The sequence below is a fragment of the Conger conger genome, chromosome 3 (assembly GCF_963514075.1).
Source record: "Conger conger chromosome 3, fConCon1.1, whole genome shotgun sequence".
Classification (NCBI taxonomy): Eukaryota; Metazoa; Chordata; class Actinopteri; order Anguilliformes; family Congridae; genus Conger; species Conger conger.
The window spans coordinates 33,325,115-33,349,300 of record NC_083762.1 but is presented as its reverse complement, the minus strand read 5'-3'; the positions used below and the strand labels follow the sequence as shown (position 1 = coordinate 33,349,300).

General features: G+C 46.4%; 1 protein-coding gene across 2 annotated transcripts; it reads right to left on the bottom strand.

Annotated features, from left to right (window-relative positions):
* Positions 1 to 553: 553 nt before the first annotated feature.
* On the bottom strand, positions 554 to 24,095 carry LOC133124403 (trafficking protein particle complex subunit 10-like). 2 transcript variants are annotated; one of them, XM_061235575.1, is made up of 23 exons: positions 23,938 to 24,095; positions 22,195 to 22,276; positions 21,084 to 21,219; positions 18,909 to 19,105; positions 18,366 to 18,561; positions 17,820 to 17,931; positions 16,684 to 16,931; positions 15,554 to 15,700; positions 14,698 to 14,812; positions 14,343 to 14,419; positions 13,358 to 13,449; positions 12,675 to 12,815; positions 12,343 to 12,455; positions 11,365 to 11,876; positions 10,938 to 11,079; positions 9,574 to 9,732; positions 8,816 to 9,045; positions 8,267 to 8,367; positions 7,920 to 8,043; positions 5,433 to 5,597; positions 5,045 to 5,225; positions 3,917 to 4,111; positions 554 to 2,840 (listed from the first exon to the last, which is right to left on the bottom strand). In XM_061235575.1, exons 1-23 carry the CDS (start codon positions 23,996 to 23,998, stop codon positions 2,605 to 2,607), a joined length of 3,762 nt encoding a protein of 1,253 aa, XP_061091559.1. In that variant the 5' UTR covers positions 23,999 to 24,095; the 3' UTR covers positions 554 to 2,604. The 2 variants fall into 2 exon arrangements, with proteins under 2 accessions (XP_061091559.1, XP_061091560.1); XM_061235576.1 differs by lacking the exons at positions 554 to 2,840; positions 3,917 to 4,111 and adding an exon at positions 4,349 to 4,863.
* Between the last annotated feature and the right edge of the window lie 91 nt (positions 24,096 to 24,186).

Sequence of the window (24,186 nt, the reverse complement as noted above, 5' to 3'; positions counted from 1 at the left end):
GAACTATTTCTTCTGTTGCCAGAACTTGCCGACTGTGTCAGTGCAAGCAGAAGTTTCCGCCTAAGAACACCAGTATTCTGGGCCAAAGTGTCAATTATCTTGATCAGTGTTTTAGCCAGCGGTTTGCTGCGCTTGGCTTGCATATCGAAACATCAAAGTGTATGGGTCAGCCAGCTGTGAACTATATAGCGAAACAAAACCAAGACAATATTGGAACAATATTGGAATATTATCTTGCAATGTCAGTCTACGAAGAAGACATGGACACTTTGACCCAGAATACTGGTGCACTTTGGTGGAAACTTCTGTTCGCGCAAACACAATTGGTGAAATGTCCATTATACCACGGGGAACTGGATCTAAAAAAGATGCTGAATCTAGAAAATGTATCACATCTCAGCGAAACTATCATGATGGATAGATACTTGAACTGCCCCTTTAATATTCTGAGGATTTTTCCCTGGTTCTGGCTTCTACCAGCACACAGCCCTTGATACCATTTGTAATCTTGCACTTCAGATAATAACAAGGTAAAGAAGACACATACACACAATTTCAAAACATAGTATATTTGAAACTTTATAATGCATACAATACATGTTCTTTTTAATTTAAATAATTACACAATCTGAATGCAATCCAAGGTGCTCAGAATCTTATGGAATAAATAAAAAGAAATAGAAAAAATGCTAACCTTGATAGACCCCCCATTCCCTCTCCTCCCCTCCCTTAAACCATAAAAAACTCATTTTTAGTGTAAAACTCACAGAAGCACCTATCCTTTCCAGCCAACCAAGATGGTCAATTCCATTATTCAATAAGAAAATTCAATGTAAAAAACAGGGGATTGTACAGAACACTGCTTGCCTTTGTGCTGAACACAGATGCAAACTCACGATTAACCTCCACAAAAAGTTTCAGTTCAGTTTCAGGTCAGCATAAAAACTAGTAGTGTTTAAGACCACATTCATTGTAAGTACAAACTTAAATCCAACTTCCTGTTTACTGGAAAAAAGGAACACACAGCAAGATTGGGTGTGTCTATTTTGACTCAGATATTAGAAATTGCTCTCATCTCAGAGGACTGTAGGCTACAATTAATTTGAATGAGAGGGGTTTGTGATTGACAACTCTTTGACCCACAGTTCAAAGATTTAATAAACCAGGGGTCAGAGGACTAGCAGAACAAGGCCCATAGTGATGTGGGGTTAATGGACATTTACAGACACAGGAAATCACATTGCAGACATGACTTCATGACTTTCACAGCCTCTGTCTGCACTACAGCAAGTCCATTCAGTCAAGACCCATTTCAAACACACTATATCACAAACCTTTTCATAAATATACAACATTATACCAAACACCCACCACACTATAATCCCCACAACCTCAACAGTACACTGTATTATACAACCAACTCCCTCACAAATACACTAAACTATACACACATGCACTCCCTCGCTAAACGTCGCTCTGCTGTACATCGTTCATTCACAATACACAGATGCCCCTAATATCGGAGACAGACAGGCAGGCAAGTAACAGACAGACAAATTTCTCCCCTGCTACATTAACTGTATGTACAGGTGAAATCTAGTCAGGCTCTTTCACATTTAAAAACACTCAACTGGAAATTATGAAATGAGGAATATAGACATACATTCTGAAATACTTGTTTACTGGCAGGCGGGAAAGGATAGTTGCCCCTGACCATTTTCACAAGGCAACTCTCACACTTCTAAAGTGAATAATTTTTTTTTTTTATGATTTATTTATTCAAACTGTTCTGTTGGTGAAACCTATACAGGCAGTGCAGGGATTTGTTCTTTGTATAGTATCTATGCATGTAGTAGGGAGAGTATGGGCAGTGGCCAGACGGGGCGTTGTATCTGCAGTTGGCAACACCGACAGCAGCACTGAAGGGTGCTCCATTGCCCATTATATTACTGGCCCCACTATCACTGCTACCAGTCACTAGGGTTCAGAGCATCTGGTCTCATCATAGCACGTACACATACACACACCCCCAGCATTGGATTTGATAGTCTTTGCATTTGCATTTAGCAGATCATCTGTGATGGAGTTCTGAGTGAGACTAGTTGGTGGATTCAAAGAAACAACAGGGATGGCGTAGCAGCACTGCATTCTGGGACATGTAAGAGATGCACTCTCTGCCCAGGGTAAGTAAGAGGAAGCCAATCAGAGAGGGAGATTCAGTCCTTAATCTACCCACACCTAGAGGAGAAAGTCAGGGAGGGACATAGTCAAAACTCCACCCGCATAGGGTGGAGGGGAAGCCAATCAGAGGGGAGAACTCCACTCACACGGAATGGAGGGGGAACCAGCGAGCGGCAGATTCTGCAGTCTGGAGGAGGATAGTAAAATAAACAAACTGTATCAGTCAAAAAAACAAAAAGTGGAGAAAAAAAAAAAAAAAAAAAACCTGAAGAAAATGATCAGTAAGAGATGGGACAGGATCTCTGGCTCCAGCAGTGCCTGCCGTAGGGTGGGGCTTCCCGTCAGTCCGGAGTCAGGAGGCACACCACTCCCGCAGGGCACCAGGCTCCCAGAGGGGTCATGTGACTGGTGTGGGGGGGGGGGTCATGTGACATTGACCTCCAGCACGTGATTGTCCCTTCCAGGCAGAATCAGCACCTGTCGCCCCCAGCTGGCGTTGAACACCTGACCAGTGCTGAAGGGCTCCAGGCGGGGCAGGGGGGGCCCACACACTGGCTCTCCGCCCCCCAGGGAGTGCACACTCCCCCGGCTACGGATGCTGGCAGTGTCCCCAGTCTGATCATCCAGCAGAGAGAGGCTGTCTTTCTCCAAACAGCTGTCTGTGACCAGGGGGCAAACAACACCACGGTACAAGAACTGCTATGAAATTCTAAATTCCTCTCAAATTAATATATCTATAAAGAAGATGCCACTCAGCCTCTAGTTGAGATTGTGTTGTGTAGAGTAATCTGGGGTCATTGTTCGGTAGGTACTGTGCCTTGTGTAGACAAAGCTGGGCTCAGTGTTGAGATTGAATGTTGTGCAGAGTGAGCTGGGCTCAGTGTTGAGATTGTGTGTTGTGTAGAGAGCTGGGCTCAGTGTTGAGATTGTGTGTTGTGTAGACAAAGCTGGGCTCAGTGTTCAGATTGTGTGTTGTGTAGACAAAGCTGGGCTCAGTGTTGAGATTGTGTGTTGTGTAGACAAAGCTGGGCTCAGTGTTGAGATTGTGTGTTGCGTAGAGTGAGCTGGGGCCAGTGTTGAGATTGTATGTTGTGTAGAGACAGCAGGGGACAGTGTTGAGATCGTGTGTTGTGTAGAGTGAGTTGGGCTCAGTGTTGAGATTGAATGCTGTGTAGAGACAGCTGGGGTCAGTGTTGAGATTGTGTGTTGTGTAGAGACAGCTGGGGTCAGTGATGAGATTGTGTGTTGTGTAGAGACAGCTGGGGTCAGTGATGAGATTGTGTGTTGTGTAGACAAAGCTGGGCTCAGTGTTGAGATTGAATGTTGTGTAGAGTGAGCTGGGCTCAGTGTTGAGATTGTGTGTTGTGTAGAGAGCTGGGCTCAGTGTTGAGATTGTGTGTTGTGTAGACAAAGCTGGGCTCAGTGTTGAGATTGTGTGTTGTGTAGACAAAGCTGGGTTCAGTGTTGAGATTGTGTGTTGTGTAGACAAAGCTGGGCTCAGTGTTGAGATTGTGTGTTGCGTAGAGTGAGCTGGGGCCAGTGTTGAGATTGTATGTTGTGTAGAGACAGCAGGGGACAGTGTTGAGATTGTGTGTTGGGTAGAGTGAGTTGGGCTCAGTGCTGAGATTGAATGCTGTGTAGAGACAGCTGGGGTCAGTGTTGAGATTGTGTGTTGTGTAGAGACAGCTGGGGTCAGTGATGAGATTGTGTGTGGTAAGGGGTAGGAGTGTCTCACCCGTGTCGGTCTGGATAACGGGCGTGGCATAGTGGGGAAGGTACTTGAACAGCTTGATGTTGGGGAACGGCAGGTTCCCAGCAAACAGGGGCATCAGCTCCATCTGCATCCTGTGTGTGGCACTGGCAGCCACAGGCATAGAAACCAGCCCAGAGCTCTTACCACACACCGCCCAGTTACTGCTGTTATCTACAACTACAGAGGGAACACACGGTCTGTTACACACACACACACACACATGCAGGCACATACACAGACATGCACGCATGCACACAGACACGCACGCACGCATACACGCACACGCACACATACACACATGCACGGATGCACAGACACACACACACACACACACACACACACAGACACAGACACAGACACTGCCCAGTTACTGCTGTTATCTATAACAACAGAGGGAACTCATGTTTACTGTGAGAGAAAAATTCTTCATAAGCAGTTTCTCAGGGGTTGAAATCTTCAGGTAAAAGGGGTTAACGTATGAAGGAAGGTTCAAGCTGGGTAACAGGAAATGTGTTTTGGGATAACTTTGTTGCAAGGCTTAGGAAAACCAAAGTGGTGATAAAGGATTTGTGACTTCTGGAGAAATATGATGAGATGGCAGTAACAAGACAATGCATAATACCTGGAAGTCTTCTTATCAGGGTTAAACAAGATGTTTCACTGTCAAGACTTTATTTATGATTTATGTTTTTTCGCCTATATAAGCGGTCTGAAAATCAGTATTCTTCTAAATCACTCAGACCTCTCTATGTAGACTCCTTCCCTTATTGATCAATCATAAAAATAATGGGTAATGAAAAATGGTTTCACTTCCTTGTATCATAGGTAAATTCCACATTACACACAAAAACATACACATACACACGCATAGACACACATGTACAGGCACAGACATTACACACGCACACACACCGGCCTGTTATCTACAACTAAAGAGGGAACACATGGCCACACCACATGGTTACACACAAACACAATGCCCAATTACTGCCACTCTACATATACTGTATCTACTGTACAAATCATCCTCACACAGGAGTTTGGTGGTATAGAGGCTTTCAGACTCACCCTCATACAGGAGTTTGGCGGTATAGAGGCTCTCAGACTCACCCTCATACATGAGTTTGGCGGTATAGAGGCCATCGCTCTCAGTCAGTCCCGCGTCCTCCTTCTCAGCCTCGCATATCTCTGACAGGCGTGTGATGCACACCTCCAGCACACAGAGGGCGCCGGTGTGGCAGTCCTGTGCCTCCGGAGCTGGCCTGATCTCTGCTCTCAGGCTGTAGAGTGTCTGTGGGTGAGAGGGGCATGACCACAGGAGGACACAGTGTGCACCGGTGCATCTCTGCTGTTAGTACGCCATATAGTGGTGAAGTATTAATGATATGTTCATAAGCTCTGGATAGGGGAAACTGACACAGCAAAAAAATAAGTACTGACACAGTACTCATACTTAAATGCCCCAGATGCAAGGGCCTGAGAGGCAGGAGGCACTCACAGAAACATTCTCCAGCTGGAACTCGTAGCGATATGGTTTGTAGCTGGTGCCCTCTGCAGCCGTTGGAGAGAAGCTGGCAGAGAAAATGCACTGAAGACAGAGTGGAGGGTCTACGAACCACTTCACCTCCCACACATAGAAGAGGGACTGCTTACTGTACACCAGCTGCAGAAAGACAGAGTACATCGCCACATCACATCACCCACATCACTCTCACTAGATCACATCACCCACATCACTCTCCCATCATCACATCACCCACATCACTCTCCCTACATCACATCACCCACATCACTCTCACTACATCACTCTCCCATCATCACATCACCCACATCACTCTCCCTACATCACTCTCACTAGATCACATCACCCACATCACTCTCCCATCATCACATCACCCACATCACTCTCCCTACATCACATCACCCACATCACTCTCACTACATCACTCTCCCATCATCACATCACCCACATCACTCTCCCTACATCACATCACCCACATCACATCACCCACATCACTCTCCCTACATCACATCACCCACATCACTCTCACTACATTACATCACCCACATCACTCTCCCATCATCACATCACCCACATCACTCTCCCATCATCACATCACCCACATCACTCTCCCTACATCACTCTCCCATCATCACATCACCCACATCACTCTCCCATCATCACATCACCCACATCACTCTCACTACATCACTCTCCCTACATCACATCACCCACATCACTCTCCCATCATCACATCACCCACATCACTCTCCCATCATCACATAACCCACATCACTCTCCCTACATCACATCACCCACATCACTCTCCCTACATCACATCACCCACATCACATCACCCACATCACTCTCCCTACATCACATCACCCACATCACTCTCACTACATCACATCACCCACATCACTCTCCCATCATCACATCACCCACATCACTCTCCCATCATCACATCACCCACATCACTCTCCCTACATCACTCTCCCATCATCACATCACCCACATCACTCTCCCATCATCACATCACCCACATCACTCTCACTACATCACTCTCCCTACATCATATCACCCACATCACTCTCCCATCATCACATCACCCACATCACTCTCCCATCATCACATAACCCACATCACTCTCCCTACATCACATCACCCACATCACTCTCCCATCACCCACTCTCACTACATCACATCACCCATATCACTCTCCCTCACACCTACATATTCATGTGATTATCGAATCTGGCAACAGTGTGGCAGCAGTGCAATGCATACAATCATGTAGATACGGGTCAGGAGCTTCAATGTTCAAAAAATGTGACTTTGAATGTGGAATGATTGTTGGTGCCAGACAGGGTGGTTTGAGTATCTCAGAAACTGCTGATCTCCTGGGATTTTCACACACACTAGTCTCTATCTAGTCTCACTATCCTTATCTTATTTTTGGCTTCGACTTCAGCACAGGCGACCGATATCTCTACTCTCCCCTGGATGTTTATACAGACAGAATGCTCGGTCTCCAATCCTCACCACCGATAGAGAACACTGTTGGCCTGGGCGGTGACGAAGTACAGAGGCTCACACATACACATACACATACACAAAGACACACGCACACACACCCTTGGATCCAACGCCTTGGTCGGCCCCCTCTTCTATTCTATTCGATTCTATTCTCTAGAGTTTGCAAAGAATGGTGGAGAAAAAAAATAAAAAATAAAAATTCCAGTGAGCAGCAGTTCTGCAGACAGAAATGCCTTGTTAATGAGAGACATCAGATGAGAAGGCCAGACTGTTCAAACCTGACAAGAAGGTGACAGTAAGGTAGGCGGCATGGATGGTGCAGTGGGTAGCACTGCCGCCTCACAGCAAGGAGGTCCTTGGTTCGAATCCCCGTTGGGCGGGGCCTCTCTGTGTGGAGTTTGCATGTTCTCCCCGTGTCTGCGTGGGTTTCCTCCGGGTACTCCGGTTTCCTCCCACAGTCCAAAGACATGCAGGTTAGGCTAATTGGAGAGTCTAAATTGCCCGTAGGTATGAGTGTGTGAGTGAATGGTGTGTGTGCCCTGCGATGGACTGGCGACCTGTCCAGGGTGTATTCCTGCCTTTCGCCCAATGTATGCTGGGATAGGCTCCAGCCCCCCTGCGACCCTGTTCAGGATAAGCGGGTTAAGATAATGGATGGATGGAAGTGCTCGGTGAGTGTAAATGGTAAATGGTTGGCATTTATATAGGGCCTTTATCCAAAGCACTGTACAATTGATGCTTCTCATTCACCCATTCATACACACACTCACACACCGACAGCGATTGGCTGACCAGCTCGTCAGGAGCATTTGGGGGTTAGGTGTCTTGCTCAGGGACACTTGGACACAGCCCGGGCGGGGGATCAAACCGGCAACCCTCCGACTGCCAGACGACTGCTCTTACTGCCTGAGCCATGTCGCCCCATAGTGTAGACAGAGTGAAGTTTACCTGCTGTGTTTTAGCATTGAGAGGCTGCAGCTCCATTGAGGTTCCCTCTCTCTCTGCCAGGCTCTGCTCCACAAGGTGGAAGTCCATCTCAGACACATTCTGCACACATACCTGGATGAACTTCCTGTTGGCCACAAAGAGGTCAAAGGGCCGATGTATTTTGCAGTTTACCCTTAAATGTACCCATTTGATTATGTCCGGTAATTCATCTTTAATTTGGTGAGGTTGTTATACACCCCACTGGGTTTCTTTTATCGCACTTGCATATTCTGTTTGCTTGCATATCTAATCTGTTTAAATGCTATTGGTAATTTTATCATATGCACACAACAAAGGAAGACACTCACCTCTTCCCAACAGAGAGCAGGGAGTGCTTGGATTTGAAGGGGATATGGAAAGTCAGGACTATGAGAGTGGAGTATATTGACCAGGGGCAGTCGACGGAGATCTGTGGACAGAGAAAGAAAGAGTATTCCAGACTACAGTCCCCTCCAAACATATTGGAACAGCAAGGCCAATTCCTTTGTTTTTGCAATACATAGAATGCATTTGGGGTTGAGGAAAAAAAGATAAACACAAGACAAGAATGCAGAATTTCAGCTTTTATTTCCTGGTATTTACACCTAGATGTGTTAAGAGTTACTTAGAACATAGCACATTTGGTATCAGACCAAACTTTGATGAGTTCAATCAAAGTTCAAAACAAGGAGCTAGTCCATCAAATCTTATAATGACACCCAATGATGACTGTGGAAAGTTGGCTTGGTTTGCGGGAAGGAAGGAGGGCAATCTGAGTCCAGGATTTAAAAAGGTGTGCTTCTTTCCACAGTAGGCAACTGAGACGCTACACAACTTCCAGAACCTATAGTACCGCAGTAGCAGTATCAGACACACACCTTCTGGTCGATGGTGGCCATGCCGCTGTCGGTTCGCTTGCGGCTCTTGACCCAGTGCTGGAGCTCGCCGTTGGTGAGTCGCTGGGTCTCGGGCCGGGGTGGAGACGCAGGGATGTGGCACAGAACCTCCAGCTGGAACTGGATGGTGTGGTAGGGAGGGGTGATAGGCAGCAATATACTGGTCACTTTCTCAGAGCACTGCACAGGGAGGACACTCTCTCCCACACGGTCTACAGCAGAAAGAGGGTTGAGAGAAGGAAGGAAAAAAGAAAAGGAGAGAAGCAAAGAAGACAATCAGAGTAAATACCACCGCTTCCTGTTGCTGCCTGGGGTCAGTGACCTGTGCATTGATCCCACCCTAAATCCCAGTTCAGATTTTTCCCTGAAATGACTCTACAGGTACATTGCTAAAGATTGCATGAGCCACGTCAGAATGACAGTCAAGAACTTAAATAACATAATAACAAATAATGAATGGATAGGTCTCATCTCAACTTTCTCAAAGATTACAACAGTCATCAGTAGACCATCTAAAACATGGTAGTTCAAACTAAACAAAATGTTCTACAACTGTCTTGAGCAAACCTGGCCATTAACTGACCCCTAACCACCAGCTTAAACCATGTAGTGACCTCCAACTACCAGCATACACCATGTACTGACCCCCAACTACTGACCTAAACCATGTACTGACCCCTAACCACCAGCCCAACTTACGTATTGACTCCTAAAAACATAGGCACGATCCATATACTGACCTCCAGTGCTGGAGAGAATGTGGGCCGAGCAAGGAGAGGAGTGCAAGATAGGCATGGCATCAGTGTTAGTCAGCTGCAGTGCGTCACCCTTCTTTATGCTGTAGTGACCCGTGACGATGGTGAACTGCACCCTCTGCGGGAGACCTGCCAGCAGGTTGTCTAGGAAACAAAACCAGGGTAAAGGCCACATGAGGATAAAGGCCACTTGGAGCAAAGGTCACAGGACAAATGGGGTGAAATGGAAATAAAGGATATACACACAGTGCTCACTGTCTACACATGTCACAGCTTTATTCTCCATTTCTCTTTACCAACTTCTCTTACACTAAGCTGTACAGCAAGCCCTTTTGACATTCACTCGATGTCCATAGCTAGCTACGGCGTCATAGTCCTACTGCATCTAGCTGTCCATTTATCCAAGCTGGTTTACCAGATTACCAAATTACCCCAGCTAGCTGCCTGTTGGGTCAACTAGCTGGCCATATGACCTAGCTGACTGTGCCTAAATTGCCGTCAATTGGTGCGTGCTAGTTAGCAAGCTAGGTTATTTTTACGGCTTACTACTTACCTTGCTCAGTCGTAAGAACAATTTTACAACCTAACTAGCTTGCTAGCTGAGAGCTCAGTCTTTGAACACCGATGGCATAAATGCCACCTAGTTAGTTAGCTAAAAAAGTACTTACAACCTAGGTAGCTGGCTTTTAAGCTTAATGTGAGCCATCTAGTTTTGTTGGAGGCCTTTCTGCCACTTGGACAGTTAACTATCCAAATGTCATATCATTTCTTATTTTTTGCTTGTTAACTAAGTGGCCTTTTTGCAGCTAGGTGGCTTTTTGTGTAGTTAACTGTGGCATAAGACCTCAGGTGAGATGACTAGGTGGCCATATGACTTTTAACTAGTTAACTAGTTGAATCTAACTCACAGCTAGTAAACCAGCTAGGACATAAGACAGAGCAAGATGGCTTTTTGGCGCAGCTAGCTGGCCAAAAAGCCACTCCGCTAATAAGCTAGTCAGGTTGTGAAAATTTTCTTACGGCTGAGTTGGGTAAATAGTAAGCCTTAATAAAAATAAGTAATAGGTACCAATTTACAGCAGCGAGTAAAGCCTGCTTTGTCTGTGCTTATGACCAAGGGAATTAAGTCTCTGTATTTTTGTGCCACCTAGCTGGCCAAAATACAACCTAGGTCATATACGGATGGGCAAAATGGCAGCTAGCTGAGGCAATTGTGGTAGCTCGCAAGGACTAAGACAGCAGGCAGCTTTGGAAGTCAAATACAAGTCAAAACAGCTTGCCATCAAGCTGAACAGGAGACCTGCTCATGAGGTGAGTGGACAGGCAGTCAGGCAGACAAGCAGACAGACCTGCGAGGGGCTCGATCCCGAGCTGGGGCTCTTGGGAATACACCTCATACTGCACAATGGGGTAGATGTGGGGCAAGACAAACTGCACCTGTCCCACCGTGGCACACAGCTGTCTCAGTGTGTAGGTGCCCGGCTCTCGACTCTGCAGGAGAGAGGGGGGCAGGATCAGAGAACCCTGTAACATTACTAAGGAAAGAGGTTTAAAGACAGCCGAGGAAAATTGGGTCGGAAAATGCCAAAAGGTTTGACAGTTGCATTTTCTGTTTTTGTATTTTAATAGGATATGTTGACGATTAAAAAAAATAAAAATGAGCAGCGTTATCCTTTCAGATCATACTAAACAGTGCATAAATAAGGCAACTTTGCGTAAAGCAGACAATGGGTTCAAATAATATTTGTTTTGGATTCAATTTCAGTTCAGGCTTACAGGGGCAGTGAAGAGAATGCTGTTGTTACCAGGTGACAGCACCACCTCGCTCGTCTTCAGCAGCTGGGCCCCGTCGTCCACGGCGACGCCGACCTGCCCGGGCGGGTCCAGGGAGGCGGAGCTGCCCCGCCGGCGCAGCAGGTGCATGTTCTTGCAGACCACGCCGGTGGAGTTGAGGCCGTTGTCCGAGGGACTGCGGTCGTGCATCTCGTGCAGCTCCAGGGCAGGGGGTCGGGTGCGGGGCTGAGCTCCGGGGGGTCTCTCCTGGGGGAACTGCACCGTGCCCGTCTGGCGCTGCGCCCCGGCCCCGGCCCGGACCCCGGCCCCGCCCTTCTCCAGGCTGAAGTGTACGCTGGCGGCCAGCTGCTCCAGCCGCACGGAAACGGGCATCAGGCTGCGCAGACACAGCTCCAGCTGCAGGGAGGCGCCCACGTGCACCAGCGCTGCTGCTGGGCAGAACTGCAGCTGCCGCAGCTGCGCGAACGCGCTCATGCTCAACACCACTTTGTGGGCTGCGAGAGAAGTGCATTACTTTACATTACAATCACATCTGTCGAGCAGGCACTCTCATGCACAGCAACTGTGCTACAGTCTGACCCCGTGGCCCTATAGACCTACAGTCTGACTGACCCTGTGGCCCTATAGACCTACAGTCTGACTGACCCAGTGGCCCTATAGACCTACAGTCTGACTGACCCCGTGGCCCTATAGACCTACAGTCTGACTGACCCAGTGGCCCTATAGACCTACAGTCTGACTGACCCAGTGGCCCTATAGACCTACAGTCTGACTGACCCTGTGGCCCTATAGACCTACAGTCTGACTGACCCAGTGGCCCTATAGACCTACAGTCTGACTGACCCCGTGGCGATACAGCCCTACAGTTTCACTGACCCAGTAGCCTTATAGCCCTGCAGTCTGACTGACTCAGCAGCCCTACAGTCTGAGTGACCCAACAGGCACAAAGCGGCGTCTCACCTTGGCTGTCGGACTTGAGGCTGGCAAAGGTCAGGATTTCCTGGCAGAAATGTTCCCGTTCCTTATCCGTCAGGTTGGTATCGCCAGCTAGCAAGGCACTCGTCTGCAGGTATCTGTTACAGGCTGTCAAGGAAACAGGACATCCCCACCCCACTCCACTCCTTGTACTCAACTCCTCTTAGCTGGTATTATTATTATTATTAATACGCCTACAAGGAGGTCAAGCACACACAATTAAAAATGGGATGAGGCAAAGTGGAAGGAGGGAGAGGGGAGAAAGAAAGAAGTGTTAAGGAGGGAGACGGGGGAAAAACAGGAGTGTGGAAGGATACTCCTCCGTCTGGTTCAGCAGTTTCTGGCACTGAGCGACGTGCTTCCTGGTGTGGGTGATGGGCAGAGACCAGCCCTCTGACACGTAAGAGCTCAGAGCATCCTGCAGGAAGCCCTCTGCCCTCCGGGGGTCAGCCTTCCTCCTGCAGAGACACTCAGAGCAATTAGGAGGTAAAACAGGAAGCTGCACACATACTGACCAATCAAATATCTCAATTCAGCTCCAAAGAGGATTACACAGTAAACCAATTGCAGGTTTCATACATTATGACATTTTTTCAGTCAAACACTGTTTAGAGCTGTATCTAAAAAGAGTAAAAAGTAAGCTCACTGATACAATACAGGTTGACTGAATCTTCAGAGTAAAGGCTGGTTTATAGTCCGTTGCTCAACTGAAATTGAGTGTTCATGAATGTCCCCCGACATCGACTTGAATTTATGAAGTATAAACCAAATATAAACCAGCCGAAATGTCAGACTGGTGGCGGGAGTCAGTGTGTGCTTGTACGTCTGTCACCCAGACAACAGGTTTAAACCGGGTTACCACAGCGCTGACCACACAGTGTCCCTGAGTAACCTCAGGGCAGTCAACATGACACCCTGCCCAGGCCCCAGTGGTTCACTAGAAAATGACAAGTATGCACGCGCATGCTCAAAGGAAGCATCTGTGAGGACCGGGTCTTACATGTAGAACTCAGCCAGGCTCTTCCCCACCAACCGGGCTGATCGCATCCTGCCTATCGCTCTGTACATCTCCATAGCAGCATGAGTCAGATCCTGAGAGAGGGAGAGATGGAGGGGAGGGAGAGGGAGAGAGAGAAAGGAAATTAAAGGAAATATGGAAACAGAGAAAATGAGGGAGAGGGAGACACTAGGTGTTACACAACAAACATGTGTTACACAACAAAAATTTGTTGTGTAACACCCCAAGTCTAAATAGAGGATTTCCTTCTGGGGACTTCCGAGGAATCTCTCGTCTCTCTAGCCTCTTGAGTATTGTGGAGTGAATATTTCTGAGCAAGACAGTGAAAACACCTTTGGCTCCACAATAGAGGGCATTTTCATCGTTGTGACCCCATTTTATATCAGTGATCATCTAAATACATTAAATATTGTATTATTATTCAGTATGCTTATAAATAAGGAGAAAGCCTGCTTTTGACTAATAAATAGCATGTGAAATTGTGGAATGTGTTAGACTTGTTGATGGGGGTTGTGTATTTGACAAAAACGTCAATCAATGGAAAAAAATTATTGTGATTATTGTACTTATTTTTTACAATCTTCTCAACCTGTCTGAGGAGAGTGCAAGGAAAGGGAGATGTGGGGGTGGTGCAAACACTTTTTTGTAAGTTTACTTCAGTAAGCAAAACACCGTATTTTAGTCTCCACATGTACTTTTTGGAGAAATGTGAAAAAAATGCTAATTTTTGGCGATTGTCAAATTTGAAAGGGGATTTAATCCAGGGTTTTGACTGCGGCTCCATTGTGCTTCTAAGTACGACAGGCACCACCATAATAATCTGTACCCACTCAAAAACAGAAAAAATGTTCAGTGATAAAAACAGCTCTACTGCGGAATAGGGGTGTAATGAGCCAGCTCATCAGGTGAACACATTAACTAAATGACATGACGCTAAAGCTACAGGCCTGACTGGTTCAGCTCTCACCAGATAGTGTTTTTCAAAAGCTTCCACCGAAGATAAGGCTTCTTTGAGTTTTTTGTAGGGGCTCTGCATGCTGCTGGCTGTAATACATAGAAGAAAACAGAAGAGATTAGACATTATTTGTATTTCCTTCTCTAGCAAACCCTCATACAACAACCACACGGAGACAAACCCTAAAGACAAATGACATTCGGCTCAAGATGGCCCTCCTTCTCTCCCTCTACCTCCCTCTTGCTGTCCCCTTCTTTCCCTCTTTCTCACTCCTGCTCTCCACCTTCTCCTTTCCCTCTCCCTCTCTCATTCACTCTCACTCCCTTCATCCTCTCGTTCCCTCCCTTTCTCTCGTCCTCCTCGTCACCTGTTTCGGGTCTCTCGTCCCCCAGTCCAGCTAGCAGGTCCACGGTTCTGTTCAGGTCCTCGGAGTCAGGTCCGTTCTCTGACATCAGGCCACACAGGGTGCCCAGTGACTTCAGCTGGGGATGAAAAAAAGGGAGAGAGAAGCAGATGCAGGAAGTTGTGGGGAGCATACACCGAATCAGAGCTGCGAAACTGTGATGGCGTATTGAACGTTCCATTAGCTGGCCTAGCTGTGAGAGAGGAAATGTGAGAAGACACTACACTCCTCTCTCATAGCTAGGTGGGCCAGTGTTGTGAGAGCCACCAGTTTTACATCAGAGGACCATGATAGAGAACGCAGGCCACACACAAGTTAGGTATCACACCTTGTCTAAGTCACAGACCTGGATCAAATACTTCATTATTTTGGATTCAAATACTTTTCTACACTTTACTGAGCGTACTGGTGTATTGGAACCTATGAAACACTGAAAAAGTATCAATCCTGCTTTCTGGTCCTCTTGGTTGGCTCAATTGCACCAGGTGAAATTTGAATCCAAGACGATTACTTATTTAACCTAGGTTGGCTAAGTTTGTCAGTGGTGAATAGTGATGTATTATTGTAGTAATGGGTACCTTCTCAGAGGAGTAGGTCCACAGGCCCACAGTGTGTCAGTAGTGAATAGTGATGTATTAGTGCAGTAATGGGTAGGGGAGTACCTTCTCAGAGGGGTAGGCCCCAGGCCCACAGTGTGTCAGTAGTGAATAGTGATGTATTAGTGCAGTAATGGGTAGGGGAGTACCTTCTCAGAGGGGTAGGCCCCAGGCCCACAGTGTGCCAGTAGTGAATAGTGATGTATTAGTGCAGTAATAGGTACCTTCTCAGAGGAGTAGGCCCACAGGCCCACAGTATGGGAGCAGTTGGCCTCCAGCTGCGCTCGGTCACAGCATCCCTCTATTCTCTGCAGCACTTCCAGGCAGCTGAGGAACACCCAGCAGTCTAGTGCCCCCTGCAGCACTGACACCTGCAACGACACTGCACTTAGCTGTGGGCTGTCCTCTCACCTTGCAGACTGTAGAAGAACTTGTCATGTCATGCTGTGTGCCTCCTGTCCTATAGGTGTCCACTTCCCTTGTAGACTCCTCCCCCTTTTACTTCTATCTCTGTGAGACCTCCATATCTGAGAGTATTACCATCATCTTGCTACAGATGTGGTTTGATTCCGTATACGTAAATGAAAAATAGAGGCCAACAGCATTCAAGTGTGTTCTTTGATATACATACACAACGCAGAGAAAGGGAACTAATTAAAGTTCCACAACAACTGAAGAGCAGGGCTTGTTCCAGACAGTCCGGATTTCACATCAATATCAAACTACATTTCAGCATCAATATTCCAATTCATAGGAATATAGTACATTAAAAAAAAAGATACACTAGACCTTATAATATACATTTCCAGGCCCAGAACTGACATGGCACAAGCACATGGCAAAAATGTATTACCTGCCAAAAGAATCTTGAATTTGAATCAAAGACAGTGGGAACAGAGACATTAGATGGAGGGGAGGTACATTGGTGTAAGGGTGTGTGGGTTGCGCGGGTGTCAGGAAAGGAGTTCCTCAAGCACCGGCTATTGGCCAAATGGCCGAATACAAACCTCTGTTGCCTGGCTACTAATATAGCTTGATGCTAAATGTTTGGATTGATCACTTAGTCACTTAGTATTTTCCTTGATGCGAAAATGAGGTCAACTGGGCCTGCTCAGCATTCAATCGCTTAATTCTATCATGCAGCCCATCTGTATGGAAGCAACTGCATTCATTAAGCTTCTTCACTCGTTTATTCAGGTTCTTCCTTTAATTCGTCACCCATCTACACATTTCAGTTCTGCAAATTAATTCAGTTAGAATTATGTCACCAGAACGATTTGACTCCCCGCCCCCAACACCCCTACCCGGCTTTATTTCTGATCTGGTTGGCTGCTGAAATATTTGGGGGAGGTACCTCCAGCAGACGCAGTTCCTGCACGCAGTTGTGCAGCAGCTCCAGGGCGCGTTGCGTCACCTCCCAGGGCCTCTGCAGGAAGATGAGCAGGGTGCACTGGCGGGAGAACAGGTAGCTCCGCAGGTCCAGCAGGGTGGCCTGGTCCCTCTGGATCTGCTCCCTCTTCTCCATGTCTATGGGCCGGCGCAGCACCAGCCCGTTCCAGCAGCGCACCGGGGCGCAGAACGAGCCCAGCCAGTTAGCGCCGTCTGCGCAGACACAAACGCAGACAGGGCACGCGCTGTGAGACCCTCCCGCCAGCTGCTTCCAGACATACAGACAAGTATTTATGCCAAACCCGGGTCATTTAAGTCAAACCCGGGTCAAATATGTAGTTGTTTTGGATTCAAATAAGTTTCTACGCTTTACGGAGCTTGTCTGGTGTATTTGAACCGATTAAATTCTCTCAAAAAAAGGCAAACCCTGCCTTCTGGTCTTCTTGGCTGGCACAACTGCACCAGTCAAGATCAATCGAGGACAGAAAAGATATTTTATTTGAAGCCAAAACAATTCCGTATTTGACCCAGGTCTGATACGAGTAGAGTGGGTACAGGCCCAGCGATAAAACATGAAACTCAATCAAGGTCTCAGCTGGTGGATTTAGTGTGGGGCTGCCACACCTGCTCCAGGCCTTCAGAGATAAGATTGGAAATACCGGAGTTAGGCCCTCGATCATTTTTATACACATACACCAAATAGAAAAAAAGAAAAAGAAAATAACTAATGCTTGTACTCATAGGAATGTTAAGGGATACACAGTGAATGAAAGCCAGTTAGAGAGAGAGAGAGAGACTAGATCTACACCCTCTCACACATAGTATTTTTATTATTATTACCCCTTAAGAATCTACTGCGTCACTCAGCAAGGGAAGGCAACACACCCAGGCATGAAGCAGGGAAATCACCCACAAAAACATATTTACTGATACATATACTCATCTGTGTGGCTATGTGCAGACAGCCTGGACATACCTAAAGTGGAAATGTTTTTGGAGGTTGCAGGGTTATCGGTCTAGGGCCAGCTCTAATGCTTTACTGTGGAAGTGCCCTACACCCAGCCCCACACTACAGAGAGGAGAGAGCAGAGCTACATTTACCTCCAGCACCAAAGTTGAGGACGTACTGCGTGAAGAGGGCATCGAGCTCGTCATACTGAACCAGAGCGTCTTCAAACTGCTGCAGCATCTCAAACACGAAAGCCAGCTCCTCCTGACACATCATGGAAACAGAGAAACATTAGGAATGCACGCACGCACGCACGCACACACACACAGCTCCTCCTGACACAACACCAGGACAGATTGATTAATTGGACTTGTCATCCATACACACATATGGTCTCATAATTATACATACACACACACACACACACACACACACACACACACACATAGCGAAATCAAAATGTAACACCTCCAGCTGAAATGACATGACAGAGTGAGGATCACAAAGCAACATCAGACAGTCTCAAAGAGCCGTGGCCTCAGAGGCTGTCAAGGGAGAAGGCCTCGTTTGAAAAATCACAAAAATCAGGCAGCCTAGTTTTGGGGTTTTCTTACAGAGAGAATAACTGTAATACACTGACTGCCATCTGAGGAGAGGCCACAGGGGCCAGCCAGAAGGGTGACTGACAGCTTGTATACCTGCACCATGAAGTAGTCGCAGAAGCTCCAGCCGGGGTCGGTGCGTTTCTCCCGGAGTGTGCGCATGTCGTCCTCGAACCTGCCCAGGTTCTTAGTGAAGGACATGAGCAGAAGCGTGCGAAGCTTGGTCAGAAATGAGCTCCAGGAGTCCTGCGACCGGGACGAGTCCTTCAGGGGGTCCGACAAAACCACACACCTCGGGGGAGAAGAAAGACAAGTGTGAAGAACAACTAAATATTAAGGTTGGAACCAGATGGAGGTTCCGGTTCAGGTCGTCTCTAGCTAGCAAACCTGTTAGGTCCACATGGATATTTTTAGTGTTTTTGAGCTTTTCATATCATCCTGGAGCTCGATTTGCATTCCATACTGATTAAAGTAAAACAACTGCAGTTTTGGTATGCTAGTATGCTAACGAGCGGTTTGAAAATTTTCCCACATGACATAACGTATGTTTTTGCGTAATTATCGTTGCTAAATGTTAACACAGAGAGTTGACCGCAAGAGGTAGAGCGGTTGGGGTTACCCATCGCCCTGTTAGCATACCTGTCGCTCTGCTTGTTGCAGAAATCGTTGCGGATCTTGTCCACGATGGAGGTCCGGGGCAGGATGTTGGTCTTGTTCTTCTTCTTGCTGTCGCTCTCCACCACAACGATGAGCCAGTCCGTGGAGCCGTGGATGCGGAGCAGGCTCTGCCACCGCGCCATGTCCTCCTTCACCGAAGCCTTGTACACCTCGGTGTCCTGGGGACAGAAGCAGCATCGACACTATAGCACCGACACCGAGAACAACCAGACAGAGCTGCATGTTCTGAGAGCAGACACGACACTGACATGATGCAGAGTCTCTCATTACTGGCCTTGTGCGCTGAGGCCGTGTGCGCCTCCATAAATGGGGGAAGAGTGGTACGACACGCACTCAATGAGGCCTTGTACACAGCATTCCCTGCAGGCATAACGGCACTGAAGCCTTATGCGTCACCCCCATGTGCACACCACATTGAAGTCCTCCGAAAAACACAAGAGCCAGCTTCCACACAAACTACTCTGCCAGGCTGAATCCTCATGAGGACGACAAAAATACTGAACTTCTCAGACCACACACAGGATATTGGTACAATTTCTGTTATTTTGGCTCAAGACCCCAACATATTGCATTTCAAATGAAACAATGAATACGAGGATCAAATTGAGACTGTCACCTTTAATTTGAGGGTATTTACATCCACATGGAGTGAACGAGTAGGAATTACATCCCTTTTTATACATAGTCCTCCATTTAAGGGGACCAAAAGTAATTGGACAGTTGGCTTCTCTGATTAGACAGGTGTATTCAGTTGCTTTTTTAGTGCAGGTAGAAGATCATTGAAAGCTTTCAGTATTGAGTCTTGATTCTAGGCTTTTGATTGCTTTTGGAGTTGGTTATTGGTGTTCACCTGTGTCAACGACAGCCAAAGAAGCCATTAGGAGAGCAGCATAATGAATTCTGAAGACTACAGATGCATCTGATCCGCTGAAGTTCAATTAACTGCCTCTAAACTCATTGGACAGTGCTTCATCCCACAGCAGATCCCAAACATAAACCAGTACTCTCTTTCTTTTTAATGATGTTCCAAACAGTTTGTTTTGGTAAGCCTATTGTTTGGCCTATATCTCTCACTGTTTTCTTATTTCTCAGCCTCTTAATGGCTTTATTAACTGTCATTGGCACAACTCTAGTCCTCAAGTTGACAAACACCAATGACAGAGTCCATTGACAATTAAAAGCTAAACTGAATGCTTTCCTGTACCTGCCCTAAGGAAGTTATTGAGGACACCTGACTAACCAGAAACAGCAGAGAAGCCAACTGTCCAATTACTTTTGGTTCTTTAAAATGTGAGGACTATGTCTAAAAAGGGATGCAATTCTGACATAGATTACCCAATATGACATCACCTTTTTATACCTAGTCCCCACTTTTAAAGGCGACAGTGTGCACTTTAACCTCATATTGATTGTTTAATTTCAAATCCAATGTGCTGCAGTACAGAGCCAAAAGAACAGAAATTGAACCACTGTCCAAATACTTACAGACCTCACTGTATGTATCGAATGGCTTGGAACAATAATCTGTCTCTCCGTTGAGAGAAAGAGAAACCAATGCCGATACATTCTTCAAATGCACCCCATCTCTACAGATCTAGACTCCCGTAACAGTAACTTAAACTCCTCATATATCCTGCTGACAGTTTCTGTGTACAGAATGATTTATCAAAGACCCGTTCAGCTCACCAGAGACTTCTACAGACTGGTGAGCAGAAAATACAGTCTCAAAGCACACTGCAATAGGCTTGTCAGTGATCAGAGATTTCTCACATTTCAACACTGATGGATTCATTACTCCCTCGGCAGCAGCAAGATTCTGTACTGAAAGAGCAACAGATAGATCTGGTGTCCAAGCACCAGAAGAAGGAAGCAATCCTCCAACATCCAAAAAAATGATTTAATACTCCTGTGTAATAATGATTTAATACTTGCACAGCAGTAGACCGATTTAGTGCTCATGCAACAGTGTGATTCAGTACTCACACAGCAGTAGACCGATTTAGTGCTCATGGAACAGTGTGATTCAGTACTCACACAGCAGTAGACCGATTTAGTGCTCATGGAACAGTGTGATTCAGTACTCACACAGCAGCAGAACGATTTAGTGCTCATGCAATAGTGTGATTCAGTACTCACACAGCAGTCGGTCCAGTAAATGTGCAAGAAGGGGAATGTGAGGAGGGCTTTGTTTCCTTCTTTGGGAAGCAGATCTTCTTTGAACTGGACAAAGTTGGCCTCCAGGTGAATCATCTTTGGTGCACGTCCATAAGACCTAATGAGAACAATCAAAAGGACTAAGTCACCACCTCTGTGTAGGAGACAAGGAGCCATGCACCACACACAACCACACACTACCACATACTAGCACACACAAGCACACACAAGTGCACATTACCACACACACAAGCGCACACACTCACATGAAAACATTAGCCAGAACTGCAAACAGACAAATACCCATACTTACACAGACTAGCCACAAAAAGACACACAAAACTGCAGACAGACAGACACACGGACAAACAAAACACAAAAAGGAAAGTCTCTCAGGTCTCTCAGATCTTGGCTTGTTGCCTAATATCTAAGAACTGCTGGCAGGAAAGAGCAATGCTCCAGGCTATATAAACATACAAACAGGTTTTAATTGATGTCATATGCATATTTCATAGGCATACTTCTACAGCATGAGCACAATATTGTTGTGATCTGTAAGCAGAGGAAGCAAGGCAGAGAAATACAAAAGTTGAGTGAACCACAATGGGGCTGATCAGGAGACAAAACAACCCCATTGTGGTTTTCATTTTTTTTTTTTTTTTTACTTCCCAAAGTAATTTCTTTGAGAGCTTAACCCCAAAAGCTCTGAGACCAATCAGTCACCACAAAACATCTGTACGTAATTGTCCAAGTCTGGATACCCTTGTATTATCAAATGTTATGTGAATCAATACTATTTCATAACATTTCTGGTAACTGAAAAAATGGAGGAGGAGCATAAGAGTAAAGGAATAATAAAGTGAATTGCTACAAAACTTTATAGTGCTTTATTTCCAGTATGAACACTATACATGCCATGGTTTGTCATAACATATTGAATATATTCAACTATTTCGATATTTTCCATGAATATTTTGATATATGAAAGAAATCGCAATATTGCTGGACCTGAGGGGGAAATATACTCAGTGTTTTTGGAATGTGGCACTGCACTGTGTGTGACTATGTCCCAGCATGCTGTGCGGTCACTCACCTCCTCCACTCCATGGGTTCCCGTGGCAGCTGCTGCGCCAGTGGGTTGCACAGAGATGTGAACAGGGCTTGGTCCCCAGCACCTGGACGATAGAGGCACAGAGAGGCAGGGGAGTCAGCCCCAGTCACCATCACAGGCTGACATTACCCCAATGCCCTGGCAGAGAAAGGCTGAAAAGACAATCCTGACTGTGTGTGGTTGTCTGTGGGCGCATGCCGTTTCTCATCAAGTTGCAGACACTCATCTTTAACTGCATCTTCTGCACATTCCTTGCCTGATTTTATTTGGAAGAATAATCAAGTTATCACTCTCAGGAAACACATGCCGCCAGCAGGTGGTTATGATAAAGTAATGAAAGATGGAGGGCACCTGTCCTATGTGTCATCTCTCCAGGACAAATTGTGAAAATCAAGGGTGAGTTCTATTTTAACCTACCTACTTCAAATGACAGATCATTTGTTTTGCGATATTGGAGCGCGCATAGACACAGCTGGCACTTCTGCAAGCTCAAGAGGTGCAGTTGAGTCACGTACAGAACGGGACTTGACTAAAGGATCTGTGAATGATTGTCACCAACCTGATACACAACACAACAATTAGCCTCCTGACGATAAATACTGAGCGAGGCGAGTGTTTTGACAGGTCGGAATCACACTTGCTTATAATTAACTTGTATACTCTATAGCAGCCAAGCGCGCTGAATTACACTAGATTCGTGAAGATGTAGCATGCTACTACAGGAAGGCAAAGACTTCGAAAACGGGATCCCAGTGTACAACATTCAAGCACACAATATATTACAGCCAACAAGTTTTAATACGAACCCTAATAAGGCAAAAGCGAGCTACGCGTTTGTCAGGTGGTCATACTGTAAACTCACGTGCCACCCGTGACTCCGGGCTACAGAGCACAAAGTCAGCTGAACTTGAAAACAATACTAGTCTGGCAATGATAGTCTGTCACGGCAAATCATATACGGGCCTGGTCAGTGCATATGGTCAGTGACTCGCCTGCTGTTCCGTTACTTTGTTAAGGGAGTATTCTACTGAGCCAGGATAATACGGTTTAACTCGATTTTGTCCAACTTGAATTACTACCCTGAGTGGTCTGAAAAGGCCTTCTTAGGTGTCTGCGTGCACATGAAAAACGAAACCAGATAGGCTTGGTGGCTAAGAATGAAAATAGAGTATGATCAGCAAAACTATCATATTCGCAAATATTGCATTCGCATTCTACGGAGGAATTCAGAGTAATGCCTGACGTACAACGGTCAGCAAAGGCCGCTCAGTTTTTTGGCAACTCCGGCGAATGGCATTCTTGCATGACAGCTGCAGCTGCACGACCCCGAATCTGCTGCGCGAGCAACCGCTCGCCCGCGGGACCAGCAAGCATACAGGACTTCAGATAATGTCTGTAGCTAAGTATAACCGTTAAGATCGCTATATTCAGATCATGGATTTAACTTACTTCGATATTGCTGACTCGGGTCATGTGCAGTTAACGTTTGTTACGTTTTGCCACAAACTCGCCACATTCCTGTAGTGTCAGTTCGTAAATGCCAAGCTAGCTTGCAAGCTAATCACCCTACATTATTACTTCACATGCTCGCTATATTGCCTGGTACATAGCTAGTCAGTAGCGTCCGCTGCACTGCTCCAAGTCTGGAAATGTCAGGGATAGCAAGCTAGCTTGTCGTTAAACAGCCGCAAAACCATTACTATGAAACTGAAATAAAACACTCACAAGTGACGATCGGTTTGTTTTCCATTGTGTAGATTACTGGCGTCTCATCCAGGGATTCCATGGACACTGCATGTCAAAAACGACCCTCCATGTAAACGTCAAGAAAAACCTGTTATTATATGAGCGCGCTAATGTATGCGCTACAGTAGTCAGGACCTTTTCCCTCGCAACTTCCTGCATGTCCCATACTCAAGTACGATTTCCGGGAGGCTGGTTCCACCTTAAAGGGTCCGCAAGCGTATATGATTT

What these genes read in the sequence shown, in the direction of transcription:
- LOC133124403 (XM_061235575.1), bottom strand. Translation starts at nt 23,998, where the DNA reads ATGGAATCCCTGGATGAGACGCCAGTAATCTACACAATGGAAAACAAA. An exon ending in CCTCAACTTTGGTGCTGGAG is followed by an intron (nt 16,932 to 17,819) that starts GTAAATGTAGCT and finishes GTGTCTGCGCAG; the next exon opens with ACGGCGCTAACTGGCTGGGC. An exon ending in CGCCAAACTCATGTATGAGG is followed by an intron (nt 4,112 to 5,044) that starts GTGAGTCTGAGA and finishes TTCCCTCTGTAG; the next exon opens with TTGTAGATAACAGCAGTAAC.